The 15092-nt window shown below is 40.3% G+C and overlaps 1 protein-coding gene across 1 annotated transcript; it reads left to right on the top strand.

The window, feature by feature from the left end:
• tmem174 (transmembrane protein 174) lies at positions 1-2911 on the top strand. Its single transcript, XM_074690975.1, has 2 exons — positions 1-656; positions 2788-2911. Exons 1-2 carry the CDS (start codon positions 1-3, stop codon positions 2909-2911), a joined length of 780 nt encoding a protein of 259 aa, XP_074547076.1.
• Positions 2912-15092: the final 12181 nt, after the last annotated feature.

Genomic DNA, 15092 nt, shown 5'->3' with positions numbered 1-15092 from the left:
ATGAACCAACAAAGACCTGAAGGTTTCTGGACCAACATGCTGGTTCAGAGGCCTGTGATGGGCTCAAACAGGACTCAAACAGAGGACCTGACCCGGATGGATCTGCCTGCTCCCCATTCTCCTTTATCTGAGAGTTTACTGGAGGGCAGAAAGACCGGAGCGGCTCTGCTCTTTTCTGGAGTCCTCCTGGCTCTCTTGGGCGTCACGTTCACTGCCACGGGCTGGCAGTACTACAAATCCAAACCGGACTTTGAGTGGATCCAGCTCCTGGGGCCAGTCTTGATCTCTGTGGGTGGAACTTTTGTGTTAACCAGCATCTGCAGGTTTCCGGTCCTGTCCTGTCGCAGAAACAGAGATGAAGATGCGTCAGTGAGGCCTGTGATGGATCCATGTGAGCGAAACCCGACAGGACTTTCTCTGAGTTTGGTCTCAAATCCAGTTTTTGTGCACGGCTCCTCAGCAGTGCTCTGTCTTCCTCCATCGTACAACTTTGTGACCCAGGAAGTCCAGCAGAGAGGTCAGGTCCAGCCTGCCGGGTCTGAGCACACAGGAAGTCCTCCATGTGATGCTGTGTTCTCTGAGGGAAACACAGTTTTTACAGCAGTAGAAGAAGAAGGAGGAGACTCAGCTCACAGCACAGGAACAGACGGGTGGAGGTAGGAAATAACAAATAACTTTGTTTGATATATCAATGTATAAGTTTAGCCTTTCCAGTATTTGGATGAAAAGAGAAGAGATCTTAAAGAAGAGGAAATAAAGCTCTGTTCATCTGTCTGATGGTTGAATGAAGATGAATCTATGGTGGAAGCAAACAAAGACCAAAGAAAGATAACCTCTGACATGATGTTTATGGGAAATACTGCTTTAACTTTATATTCGGTTGTTGAAACTTTATCTTCATGCTAATGTTCATTTTAATAGTAGTTTAGTAATAGTAGTTCAATTTATATCAGGATAAAGTTCAGATGTTGTGAAAAATAATCTAAGATTTATCAAAAGTTGACCTAAAACAAGAGTTACGATTTTAGGAAACAACTAGTGCTATATGAAAAAAAAAAATTAATTTAACCATATTTAAATCCACACTTAAAGTCATTTTTATTACCTGGGTTTTCAGTGGGGTAAAGTTTGGGGTCATGATGTCACTCTATAATGATTCTGTTTCATGTAACCATTGTTTGCCTTTACATGACCCCAAATGACAGAACGGTAGATTAATAAACACACATTATTACCAACCTGCAGCCATCAGTTTTTATCTCCAGATGTCAAGGGTTTCTGACCTTCTGGACCTAAAATTTGGTCGGATGGTCATGCTCTCATACTTAAATATATCTATGAATATGTATATATGTTGAATTTTGAGGAAGCACAAAAGTTCGAAACCTTTTTACAGTGTTTTGATCACATTAGCTCTCACTTTTTTAAAAGTTCACTCTTAGCATGCTATTATTTTTTTACAGTGTTACTTTTTTTACTGCAGTATTTTACAGTGTGATTTTAAAGCAGGTTTTTAAATGACAGGTTTTATTTACGGCTTGTTTTTTTTTTTTTTTTAACAATTTTTTAGGGCTTTTTTTTAAACTGTGCTATGGTCACAGCATGATTTTGCAGCGAATTTTTTACAGTGTGTTTCCTTAGAGCAAATTTTTTCAGTGTCACTTTTCAGAGTGGGTTTTCCACAGTGTGTTTTTTAACAGTATTTTAGTGCGTTATTTTTTTCAGTGTGTTACCTTTTTATAGTGTTTTAGTTTCAGTGTGTCTTTTTTACTGTGTGATTGTTACAGTGTTATTTTTTCAGTTTTTTTTTCAATGTTTTTTTTCACAGTGAGTGTTTTTCACAGTTTTTTTTTTTTATACAGTATGTGTTCATTTACAGTGTGTTTTTTCACGGTGCATGTTTTTTACAGTGTGTTTTTTCATAGTGTGTGCTTTTTTACAGTGTGTTTTTTCACAGTGTGTTTTTCACAGTTTTTTTTCTTCCACAGTGTGTTACGTCTTTTCCACAGTGTTATACTTTTCTTGTCTCCAGTGTGCTGAAATGTTCAGAAACAGACGCTGGGGTTGGTTGTCACAGATCGTTGTATTTTGAACAATGTGCCACATGAGCTCTGATTAATGCAGCTTTGAAAACATGAAGCTGGAGCAGAATTGTTGGAAAGGCCTAATCACATAATAATAAATAAGCCCTGAAATGGAGACAATGAGGACTAATGTATCAGAACATAATCACTCTCTGCTGGATTAACCAGAGCACTGAAATAAATATAACATCATCAGCGTGTTTATGTGCTCTATGGAGAACAAACTAACCCTCAGGTCAATGTTTCATCCTTTATTTTCCCACCTGCAGCTGAGGGAAGTACAACATGACAAACTGTCGTTGAAGGAACATTTTTCACTCTTTCAGGATATTTATAATCCAATCAGATATCTCTGGAACACTTCCTGCTCCTATAAACTGCCTACATGAGAAAAAAAGGTGAATTTTTCATGTCTTGTATTGATTTCAGTTGATTCGTCCCAGCAGGTTTCCTGGAAAGTAATTCAGTTTAATCCAAACAGACAGCAGGAATAACACATTTAACCCGGATAACTCTAAACTGCTCCGCTCACAGCCTCCTCTCTCTCATGTTGTCCTCTGACCTGTTTGTGTTTCAGCTCCAGGTTAATGCTTGATCTGAGGAGCCCTCAGTGTTTCTTTAACAGAGCAGCCTGTGCTTTAAGGTTTCTACTTATTAACCAGCATTTTTCTGAACTCTGAAAGTTTTTTTTATTTTATTTCAGGTTTCAGAGGATTGGCACTGACAGAGGAGGAGGAGGAAGAGGAGGAGACAGCAGCTCTACATCTTTACGTCCTCCTGCATATGAAGACATTTTCCCATCCTCTTACAAACACAACCAGACATAAACCTTTCAAAGACTTCCTGCCTTACAGCTCAAACTCTGCCTCACTCTTCTGCACAGTTTGAGGATGATATGACACATTTATTTCTCCCAGCAGCTCCAGAGTAAAGTCGCTCCTCTCACAGCTGGTCTAAAGTTTCACCACAAAGAATCACAAAGATCCTCTCAGACCACGCTCCCTGAAGAAAACCTCAGTCAGATTGAGATTTATGCACAGACTCAGCTCCACGGTTTGGTTTTAATATTCAACATAAAACAAGACAGGTTTAAACTCACTGCTTGTTTCTCTTTAAGGCTGTAGAAAAACCACAGTAAAGGATTGGAGAGGAGAAGCAGACAGGCGGGATAATTAGAGATACTTATCATTACTCACTCACTGAAGGGAAAAGTCACCCATACATTTAAAAAAATGTAGAATTTGTCTGAAGAAAGTCCACAGATAACCCTAAAGTTAAAAAAAAAAAAAAACTAAAAAAAAGTTTAAACCCTCTTCCACAGAAACAAGAACAAACTTTACTGTTAATAAGATGAGTAAGTTAAATCTATATTCTCCAGGTCAGATATCAGCTCACATTAAAGACACTCTGCCCTCTCCTCCTCTCTCCTGCTCCATCAATCAGCTGCTGCCGGGGCTCAGTGATGCGTTCACTGTCGCCTCTGTTTGCAGGACAAACACCAGAGTCAGAGCACCACACGGGGGCAGAAACACTGAGCGAATCACTGAGCCTCCAGTCACCGGGTCAGGGGCCGAGGCCGAGGCCGGGGCCGGGGCGAGAGGCAGCAGACAGGTCTACAGGGAGACAACAACAACAACAACAACAACAACAACAACAACAACAACAACAACAATAATAAGATGAACAACTATTATTAGTATCATTGATACATTTAATGATAAACGATAACTATTATTATTAATTATTAATATTGATTACAAAACATCAATAATGATAAAAATAACAAAAAAACACCACAATTATAAAAAATAATATACAATTTATAATGATGATAATAACAATAAAATAAAAACAACAACAACAATGAATAGAAAAGACTACCTTGTCCTAATGATAACTACGTTATTTACAATAGTAGTTTATAATAACAAAATAATAATAACAATAATAAGAAGAAATAAAAGTCTTGATATTCATTGACTTGACTTGTATTAATATTATTGTTTTCCTTGGCATCGTATCATAAATACATAATTTATGCGCTGGATGGTTTGTAGCGTTTTTTCCCCCACTTCCGCTATTTTCTTCTTCTTTTGTCATTCCTCTGAATATTTTTCTTTTACTCTACACTCACAGCAAATGTTCATGTTCCCAAAATATTTGCGGTTAATTATTAAAAAATAAAAACATTTATCCTCACCTTTCTTTGTTTGAAAATTAAAACAAAAATAATGAACTGTGATCGTTTATGGGTCTTTAGTTCTGTTTTAGCAGTGATCTAAAGTCAGACTGTAAATTAAAGCTCAGCCTGTTAAATAAAGACAGACGCACAGACGGAGGGACCCGTGTTAAAGTACTTGAAACACATTTTAAACTCAAATAATAAATCAAACCGATATTAGTAAATGAACCGTTGCGACGTTTTTACACTTTTTATACTTGTTAAATTATTTTTTTATCAGTTTGATTTGGATAAAGTGAGATATAAACTTTTTTAAATGATAATTTATCAGGTCCTGATTTTTTTCAAGCGATCACTCCGTGCACTCTTTTCTTTACCTCCTTTCGGCGGGATGATAATAAAGTTACCTTAGAGTCAGCGCCTGCAGCAGATCAAATTGAGTTCACAGCAATCGTAGCAAAATTTAAATGTTTCACGGGTCAAACCTGAACTCAGAAATATTCAAACTGAAGAGGTGAGATCTTTTTTTTTTTCAGCGTCCCCAGTAACAGGTCCAACCTGCATTTTTCCAACACCTGCTCCAACAACCCTTCCCCTCAACTCTAGCGCTCTCAGACATCACTCCGAAACATAAGACACATAAAACTCTCTGAAACATAAAATCCCCTGAAACATAAAATCCCCTGAAACAGAGAATTCACATTAATTCACAAACATCAGGACCTCCTCCAAACTCCTGCAGATCTGAAACCACAGCTCAGTCTGACTCTCATTATTCTAACAGGGCTGTAAAACCGACCCGGGTGGCCGACCAGGAACACATTATGGATTTATATATTTATATATTTCACCATTTTTAGGAGCAGAGCAGGAGAATTATAGAGAATTACGACAACAACTCAGAGAGGGAGGGAGGGAGGGAGGGAGGGGGAGAGATCATTCATCCATAAAATCCCTGCAGAAATCCTCCTCATGCTGATCTGAGTTTTCAGGTTGTGGAAAGATGATTATCTATAATTTTGTGGTTAATAACAAAGGAAACCAGCTCCGTGTTTCCAGCTGGGATCATTTAAGGGAACAGAAACAATTAGACTATCTAAATTTAATAACAAAGGTCTGTGCTGCTCCATGACATTTTACCATGGGGAGGAAAAATCAGCAGATTAGTAATCTCTGCAGATTAAAGAAGTTCAAAGGCTGTCCCTGAACGCTCCTCTCTGCAGGACCAGAACAACTCCTCCTGTTTCTGTCAGTAAAAGACAAACTGAGGTGCTTTTATTATGAAGGAGGCCCCTCTGGGTGAGTTTAAACTTCCTCTGAAGGAATAAACACAGCGTCAGGTGATCTCTGTGGATGAGGAGTGTTTGCAGGACAGGTGGATATTGATTTGGTCCGCTGAGACTGTGTTTGTGTTCTTATAGCTCACACACACACTGCATGCTGAGGTGTAGACACACACGTGAACATTTATCAGGCTATGAGATGAGTCTAGTGGTTGATGAGGGCGAACACAAACAGCTCTGAGCTTCATAAAATGATCTGTTGTGACTGAGGAGGTCGCCTGAAAGTGTGAGAAAACTTTCTTTTAGAGTCAGTTTTGATTCACAAATCTTTCAAACTTTACATACACAAAGGAATTCACCCTTAAAATTTTGTTAGTGCCCATTTTTCAAAAGATTAAGGTGCATTTAAGTGTTTTATTTGTCAGTTTGTTTGTCATGAAGTCTTGGTCAGATTCTCCTCAGACGCCTCTGTTTGTTCCTGAGCGGCTGCATAAAAGGAGAATCTGGGCCTCGAACTATCAACCATTAAATATAAAGACAACCCACTTTACCACTGAGACACAACTTTGTCACAAATCTTCATCCTCATCTTCATCATCTCCCTTATCACCAGAGTGAAGGGGATCATCTCTGACTCTTTCTCAGGATCACCTCTTGTCCTTAGGGTCAGCAGCTTTCTGACTCTCAGAGTTGATTTCAGTCAGTTTCAGGACATGCGCTTTTATTCTGAAGGGACGTCACATCCTTTGAGCCTCATTCTCATTTTCAAGATTATTTTTAGCAGCTGAAAGTGTTTTCAAAACCAGATCCTGACCCGGTACCAAAAGACCCCACAAAGGAGGGCTCCCTGTGTGTGTATATGTGTGTGTGAGAGCCTGTCGGGGGATAAATGGATACCATGTTGGAGCAGAAACTGGCTGCAGGCTCAGGAGATCTTTGTTGTTTATGAAGAACACGTGAAACCAATCAAAGCAGAATTATCTTCCTGTTGTTCCAGCTTTTGTCGTTTGCACTTTTTCAGTTCCCTCGCCAGCAGTGTCACCACCACACCACCACCCAGCATGCAGCTCTCTCTCTCTCTCTGAGTGTGTGTGTGCAGGAGGGGTAGAAACACACACATCATCAGTCAGTGAACTTATTCAGCATCTTCACATCGACTGTCACTCTGACACAAAATCTCTCTTCAAGAATGAAAACAAATTATCTGTCCTACTAAATTTTGGAGGAAAATGTGTTTTTTCTTTTATTTTGTGTCCTCTATTTTAAATACACACACTCACACACAGATACACACACAGTCAGATTGTAGGAAGAGCATGTGAACCTGGAGGGGATCAGATAAATAGTCACCACAGGAAATGATTTGCAGACCTCCTCAGCATAATAACCCATTTACATACTCATCCTTGTGTTTAGCTGGGCAGCACACACACACACACACACACACACACACACACACACACACACACACACACACACACACACACACACACACACACACACACACACACACACACACACAAACACACACACAGAGGAAAAACATCCTCTTCTTTGTACTGTAACACACACCATATGCAGGTACGAGCAGAGATAGAGGAAGTGAGCAGTTTGTCTGTAGGAGGCAGAGTTTGAAGGGTCTGTAGATTCAGTTTCTCTCCTCCTCATGGTCACAAATATCTCAACTTTTTCTACTTTTACGCTGATTCAGGGACGGTTTGGAGGACGGATTGAACTCAAACAGTCTGAACATTCAAACAGGAAGTCAGACAGGCGTGTAAAGGTGATACTCTGTGAGTGAGCTGCTGGTTGAAACTTTACCATCATCACCTCAGGCTGCTCTGTTGAGTCTTTATTTGTTCCCTTGTTTAAAACAAACATGGATGACTATAGTTTCTCTTTCTGACTTCTTGCATCTCTTGTGTCTGATGTGTTTCAGAGTGTGTGGTAAAGGTTGCCTGAGAAGTGTTTTTATCCGTCATCTAACCAGAGTTAGAGTTCATGGTCAGGAGTACTTTAACTTCAGCTCTCCCACGAAGTTCAGTCAGAACTTTGACCAAAGTCTCTTCATCACATCAGCGCCTGATGCTGTATCTCTACAAAGTCTGTTCAGCCTCCTCACCTGTACTTGGATTCATTCTTCAGCAGAGTCTCAGGTAAGAGTTAAACCATTCAGACCTTTACACAAACCAAACAGACACCTTTGTTTTGAGCTCTCTTACATGTATTTGCTTCTGTGTTTTTCTGAGACTTTGCAAAATGTGATGAGGGATGAGACACTGATTCTAAGCCTGTAGGAAGAGCAGAACAATCAATTTAAAAAAGACACAAGAGAGAGAGAAAAGAGGCGTGAGTCTGCTCTCATCTCAAGGTGTGTGTTGGTTGTGCACAAAGATGTCAAAAGTATTCACATTCATTTCTCAAGTAGAAGTATAGATACTAGCGTTTAAAAAGACTTTTGAAGAAGCTGAAGTATCAAGCCAAGGTTTTTCATTCATTAATTTTCTAAACTGTTTATCTTGTTCAGGGTCACGGGTGGCTGGAGCCTATCCCAGCTGTCATTGGGCGAGACACAGGGCTGACAACCATTCACACACACACTCACACCTACGGACAATTTAGAGTGACCAATTAACCTGCAAGCATGTTTTTAGACTGTGGGAGGAAGCCGGAGGACCCCACACATGCATGGGGAGAACATGCAAACTCCACACAGAAAGACCCACCGGTCAAGCTGGGAATCGAACCGGTGACCTTCTTACTGTAAGGCTGCAGCGCTAACTGTTGTGTCACTGTGGAGTACCAACTCAAGCTTTTTAACCTAAGTAAAAGTGTAAAGTGCTGGTTTCAAAACTTCTTAAATAATAAAAGTAAAAATAACTTAAAGGGGGAAAAATGTCATTAAGGTCAAAAGCTTAGGCTGTGCAACAGGCGCCCATAGTTCATATAGCTCATCTCCCCCTGAGTCTCTGACATGGACCTATTCATACTGTGCTACATACACTTGTTATGACCTCACTGAAGTGCGGCTTAATTTGTGTCATGTCAGGTGTGATGGATTGCGTACAAACCAATGTGGTGTTGGAATGGTGTTACATTCATACATCTCATCCATCTGCAATCAAATTGACTCTTTCTGGATGGCACAATTTCAGAGAATTTAAGATAGGTTTTTACTTTTTTTGGTGTGTGTCTTTTTGAACGACAACAAGCTGGAATGAAACAGGAGTAGGGAGGCTATTTTGAAATGTGCAGAGTAGAAAGCCCAGATATTTGCCTGAAAATAATAACTCAAGTAAAGTAAAGATACCCCAAATTTTTACAAAAGTAAGGTACCAAAGTATTTTAACTTGGTTACTTGGTTATGCAGAAAAAAAACAAAACAAACAAAATAACAAACAAACCCCAAAGGGACTGAATCCAGGATGATGTGTTGTCTGGGCTCATTTCTCCCTCTGTGCTGACTGTAAGGCTCAGACTGACTTCAGCCCTCATGAAGTTCCCCCTCCTCCTCTCTTATAACTTTCCCCTCCTGACTTTAACGGCCTAACGTTTCTCTCTGGGTCGCTCACAGAGCAGGTGTTCAGCTCATTCGGACTTATTGGAAATATCTCTGAGTTATGAGTCGACCTCGGAGCGTTTTAAGTGTTCGTACATGTGTCCTCTGTCAGGGTCAGTGCTCCAGCTCACCACACCAGGACATTACACTTCTTATAGACGCTGTTAGAGTTCCTCTGTGAGAATAAGTGACTCTGAGGAGAATATACTCTATGACTTTAACAAGTCTGAGGTTTTTAATACGAGCCTTTTAAATGTGAGGTTTTTAAATGTGAGGTTTTGTCTCCATGTCCAGGTTCCCTGATGTCAGAAACTCTGTCTGCACCTCCTGGAGGTCGAGTCTCTGAGCTCAGAGTGTCACAGAGGAATTCTTTTATTGTGTTTTTCTGCTCAGCTTGAGTTTAACAGTTAGAGCCAGTCTTTGTGAAACCCTCCAACAACACGGATTAAAGCTCTTTCTTGTCACTGGGCTGAGTGCTGGTAGTATTTCTTATAATTATAATGATCTTTAACTGAGGGTTCATGTTCTCCTGTTCCTGAAGCTTTCTCTATCAGCAGGTTTATGACTTTACATCAGGCTGAGCTCCAGGAAAAGCAGGTGGGTCCACTTCCAGTCAGACAGTCTGCAGGATTAGAGGCTTAGGAAATATAGAAATGAAGCTGCAGAGAGCACAGAGTTTTCGGGGAAGAGGATAACTTCTGGATTAGTTCATGTCATAAATTTAGAGCCAGTCTCCTGAACTGTGGAGCCTGAACCTTTGGACTCCTTTGAGCTCATGAATGAAAACCTCATTTTACTGATTCATCTTGATTTTTATGATGTACGTTCTTCTCAACAGAGTGATTCAGTGAATGTTTTTGGACAAATCTTCAGATGACTCGCACAGAGGTGAGTGATTCTGACACCAGAAATAATGAAGATTAGTAGAAAAATCAAATCAAAGTGAAAACAGAGCCTTTCACAGAAAAACCTCAGAAACTGAGACAGGTGTGTGTGATTTTTCAGAGACAGAATCATTTCACATGCAGCTGGACAGAAAACGAAGAACCCTAAAGGAGTCGATCCTCCTGAAACCAGAATACATTTGTTTTTGCTGTCACGATAGAAATAAAGACAAACCAACGCACCTGTCACCTTTCAGCTGATTTAACTTCACAGGCTGTAAAACATCAACTTTTCATGACTGTTCTGTCAGGTTTAGTATTTTTACATTATAGTATGTGTTATGTTCTCTCTGTCCATGTCAGGTGTGTATACTGAAGACACAAACAGGATGATGCGCGCTGAAGTTATGATTAATAATGTAGCATTATTCAAACTTTACTGTTTTCACCAGACTGGTATCATAAAAAGGAATAAAAACTGTGTTTTGAATCTTTTTCAAAACCAAATGATGATGATTTTTTTTTGCATTTTCAACAAATGTAATGAAGACGAATCTGTTGTATTAAATTTTGTCCTTCAGCTCAAACTTTTTAACCATGATATCATTAAGACCTGAAATTAATATCTTATTGATTCATTTAGTCATGTTATCTTGTCCCTTTCATCACACTGTAGCTAAACTGCCGCAGTGTCTTCCTGCTTCCTGCTGTCTCTCTGAACTCCCTCTATGGGAGCTTCGAGCTAAGCATGTAGGTGCAGCCGCATCACCAAATCTGACACAGTGATACCCAGGAGAGAAGATCAGGACAGAGCTGAGGATGAGACTGAATCAGGGTTAGATACAGACAAATTGATGAACGAGAGGAACTGGCTTCAGTCAGTCAACAAAAAGTTTTACTGCTAAGATTTACTGTTCATGGTAAAATGAACTAAAAACTTTTTCATTGTGCAAAAAAACAGAGTTCTAAACATGGGATCAAAGATTAATCAAATATTTAAAGGCATATGACTTTATATCCCTAATTTTCTATAAAACTGAACAACTTTACTCAGACTTTATTTTTTTCTTGTTCCTTACTGATGATGTGAGCACTGGTGTATTATGGGAGTTTTTTTGAAAATAAAGTAGAAATTACTTATGTAGGCCTATATGTTGTTTTGATTTACTGCATCAGAGGAAAAAACCTTCAGAAGATCAAAGTTTTAAAGTGAATTGATTTGAAGTTTGATGATGTTAAATGAGGGATAAACTCAGATCATTGTATGTACGAAGGGAAAGTGACGCTGAGCGCTGCCCCCGTGACGGTCTCTGAGGTTCCCTCCTCCTGTCGCTGAACCAACAGTAAGTCTAACATTTCACACTAACACAGATTAGGAGCATGGACTAAAGTCAACACGGCTGGATGTGGAAGCTGAGGTTATTTTGGAAAAGAAATCCTGTGTTTGTATTAATATTTCACCCCTGGGAAAACTTCTGTCACCGACAATTTAAAGGGCCCACGGCCAACATCACGTCAATTTACCGCTATGCACAAATTCAGGACTTTATTCAATCAGGACAGAAAGTCTGTGGTGGGTCAGAGAGGAGGGAAAGAGAAGAGGAGAAGAGAGAAAAGAGGGAAGAGAAGGAGAGAAAGGAGAGGAGGGGAAAGCGTGTTGACTTATTTCAGTCCGAGGCGTGTTCCTGTCCACATATGGTCCTGGTTTTGGCCTATATACTGAGAACCTCAGAGGTGACCCCTGACCCGGCTCCTCAGACTAACATGATTCTGGCTGTCTCACTTTGAGTTCAATTCGACCCCCGAGTCCCCCAGAGGTCAAAGGTCAGCTCCAGGGAGCAGCAAATTAACCCAATGTGTCAAAGCTGGCATGACACCATGTTCAGCAGAGCTTCTTTAAATGTTCTCCCTTTTCTTCTCCTCCTTTCTCCTCATGCCTCCTCCTCTCTGCTCCTGTCTCCACCCCTCCTCCCTTCTCCTTCTCCTCCTCCTCTCCGCAGGTTTTTAGATTCAGGGTTTATGGTGTGTGACTAATTTCCTCCTTTTAACCTCCATCATCCTTTTCTTTTCACAGTCCTCCTCTCCTTCTCTCTTTTTTTCTTCACTGACATCTTTTTTCCTCCCTCCTTCTGATCTTGACTATTTCTCCCTCTTTCACCCTGTCTCCCCCCTCATCTCCCCCCGGTCTCTGCGGTTGGAGAGACGTTTGAGTTGAGCTGTCACAGATTACGTCCGCCCGCCCAGCTGTCCAAACAGGGGGTGTCCCTTTCATTCCAGCTCACGTAGTACGAAAGGAGTCGGAGGGAGGCGGGGGGGGCTTTAACGCTCGTGTTTGGACACAAGCAATTATCTCTAATTATTGTTTTTCTTTTCAGTTTCCCCGTCCCGATGGAGGTCTGACGAGACGTACATGCAATAATCCGCTCCAGTCGTCCAGAATCAGCAGGCCCTTCGGAGTCCGGGCTCTGGTCCTGGGACTCTGCGGCTTTCATCTCAATGTGAGTCAGGAGTTGATTCAAACGTGGAGTGATGGGAGAATTAACCCCTGGGACCCAGCTTTCAATGGGCTCAGCTAAGAGATTATATGTGTTGATGGCAGCCTTTTATACGCGCTGGGCTTTTTAAAACTCCAGGCCCCGACACATCTCTGCTCTCACCTCGTGTTTCATCTTTCAGCCTGAAAATGTGCGTAAGACTGACGAATATTACCTAAAACAGAAACACTGCTCAGGCTTCTCCTCAGACGGCCACGGGGAGTTTACGTTTGGCGTGCAGCTACAGATTCCCATGACCGTCGCTGAGCCTCTGGGAGTCAGGCTCCTTTTAGCACATGTGAAATCGTGCCTGAAAATAAATGCACACAAACATGAACCGAGGAGCAGAAACATGTCGCTGATGTCACCCGAACCAGAACATCCTTAAGACTGTAATTAATGTGAAGCTGACATCTTTGGTGGTCCCCAGAAAGCTTCTTAAGCAACAGTGGAGGGGAAAAGAGACAAACAGCATCCGTCTCTGCAGCTCCACGACATGTTGCATCCTCTGGTTTCTACAGCTGAGCCAAACCCCAAGGATGGCAAAACAAAAAGCCACACGACTGAAAGATGCCTGACAGGAAGGGTGTCAGAGCAGCAACACTTAACTCAGAACAGATCAAAGTTCCCACAACTTTAGGAAAACGTTTTGTTTAGGATCAGGTGGAAAGACCCCCTGCTGGGCCTGGTCACACTGTCATTGATACGTCCCTGAATCAAATCATCTCAACTGAAAGAAAACTGTTCACTAAGATCTCAACATACTTTTCATGCAGAGATTAACTTTGCTTGATAAAAGTGAGCCGTCCTGACAGAGCTGACCTTTCCCAGAACAGAGAACAGAGAGCCAAGAGAAGAAAGCTTTTGTAGAATATTAGCTCAGTTTCATGTCTGCTTTTATAAAACCCTCAGTGGGAGAGAAAGCCCGCAAAGAACTCAGACCACAGAAACAACCCAACAGATATGCTGGTTTATGTCTTCAATAAACTCTTTGAACCCAGAGTATGAAACGTGGCTAAGCAGCTAACTGTGGGGTTAGCAGCTGCTAACTGTTAGCAGACTGACCATCAGAGGAGGATGACCATGTTTTGGTTTAAACCCTGGAACACAGGTAGCATAGCTTAATTTTAACTGCTAAAAGTACCTGAAAGTGGTGAAAGGCTAAATGAAGCAATTTAGCTTCTTGTTTGTCATCAAACCGCCTTCTTTTCAATCTCAAAGATGGAAACATGTTAGTGTGTGTCTTGAACAAATCTCAGTGTGTCATGTTGTATTTCTGTCTCTGTCCCTCAGTGTCTCAGGAGCTGTTTTGTAGGATTTTACCTTCAGTTGTGTGTCCTGTGTTTCTGTAGTCTTTCTGTACTTGTGGCCATCATGAGTCTTCACTTTCCTCTTTTATTTTGTAGGACTTACTCCCACTGTTTCCTGTTTTTTTTTTCTAGTAATTTTTGTTTGGTATCTTGGTTTTGTTTGTGAAATATTTTTGTTTTATCTGCAGTAGAAATAGAGTTATTGTCTTGAATTATATCTTTTAAAGACATTAATATCCAAATGTGTGCACAGTTTAGCTGATATTGATATACATTTTTGTATAAATTGACATAATTTTTTTAAATGAGCTCCTGGAGGAGTGATTTAGTTTATTTATTTCAAATGATGGGAATAATTTCAGTTTAAATCAACAAAATTTAAGTTTAAATAAACAAACTTTATTTATACAGCACTTTTAAAAAGCAATGTTACAAAGTGCTGTTCAAAATGGAAAAATAAAACAGTAAAAGAAATAAAAAAGAAGAAATGAAAGTTAAAGAGAAATGTAAGGAACTAAAGAAAATATATAATATATAGCTATAAAAGGCTAAAAACCACCACCAAATAAAGGAAAGGAAAACATCGGGAAAATAAATAAATAGATAAAAAATAAATAAATAAAAACAATCCCAACAACGATCCCTCGTGTTAAAGGCCGGCCCTGAAGCTGATCATTCTGACGCACACTGTTTGCTCATAAACTAAATAATAGATTTCTAAATGTTAAGAACATTACACAGACCACCAAGAAGTATATATGAGAAGTCTATAAGTGACTTTCACACATGTGAGCATGTTTGCTTCACTTCATGGAATAATTCTGACTCTGTGAAACTCATCTATGGAGTGAGCCGGGCCGCACTGAGCTATGAGCTCTCTGCGAGCTGTAAAGACTGAGAGCTCAGTGATCCTCACAGAGCCAGGGGAACTTCACATGACGTGTGGTCAGTTTGTCTCTGGTGTTCCTCACGTTACTGTGAATTAATAGGTGATGTCAAGGGGTTTCAACCAATCAGAATCATCTATCTAACACAGCCTGTTAATAAAAATTAATGATATATGTCTGTCTATACTTCAACCCTGTTAAGATTTAGATTACTCTTACTCACTGCGTTTACATGCAGCTTAAGAAGTCAGAGATTAGTCAGCACAAGATCAGACCATTACAATGCATGTGAACAGCTTAGTCAGACTGAGAACGGACTGAGCACAGCTCGATCAACACATGTAAGTAATGGGATTGGTATCCTATTCG

Source organism: Halichoeres trimaculatus, unplaced genomic scaffold (genome assembly GCF_033239565.1).
Source record: "Halichoeres trimaculatus isolate MK-OKI-2021-1 unplaced genomic scaffold, fHalTri1.1 fHalTri1_scaffold_16, whole genome shotgun sequence".
NCBI classification, from domain to species: Eukaryota; Metazoa; Chordata; class Actinopteri; order Labriformes; family Labridae; genus Halichoeres; species Halichoeres trimaculatus.
This window is presented reverse-complemented; position numbering and strand designations above follow the sequence as displayed.

Coding starts and splice junctions, on each gene's coding strand:
- tmem174 (XM_074690975.1), top strand. CDS start 1: ATGAACCAACAAAGACCTGAAGGTTTCTGGACCAACATGCTGGTTCAG. Junction 657..2,787: donor ACAGGAACAGACGGGTGGAG/GTAGGAAATAAC, acceptor ATTTTATTTCAG/GTTTCAGAGGATTGGCACTG.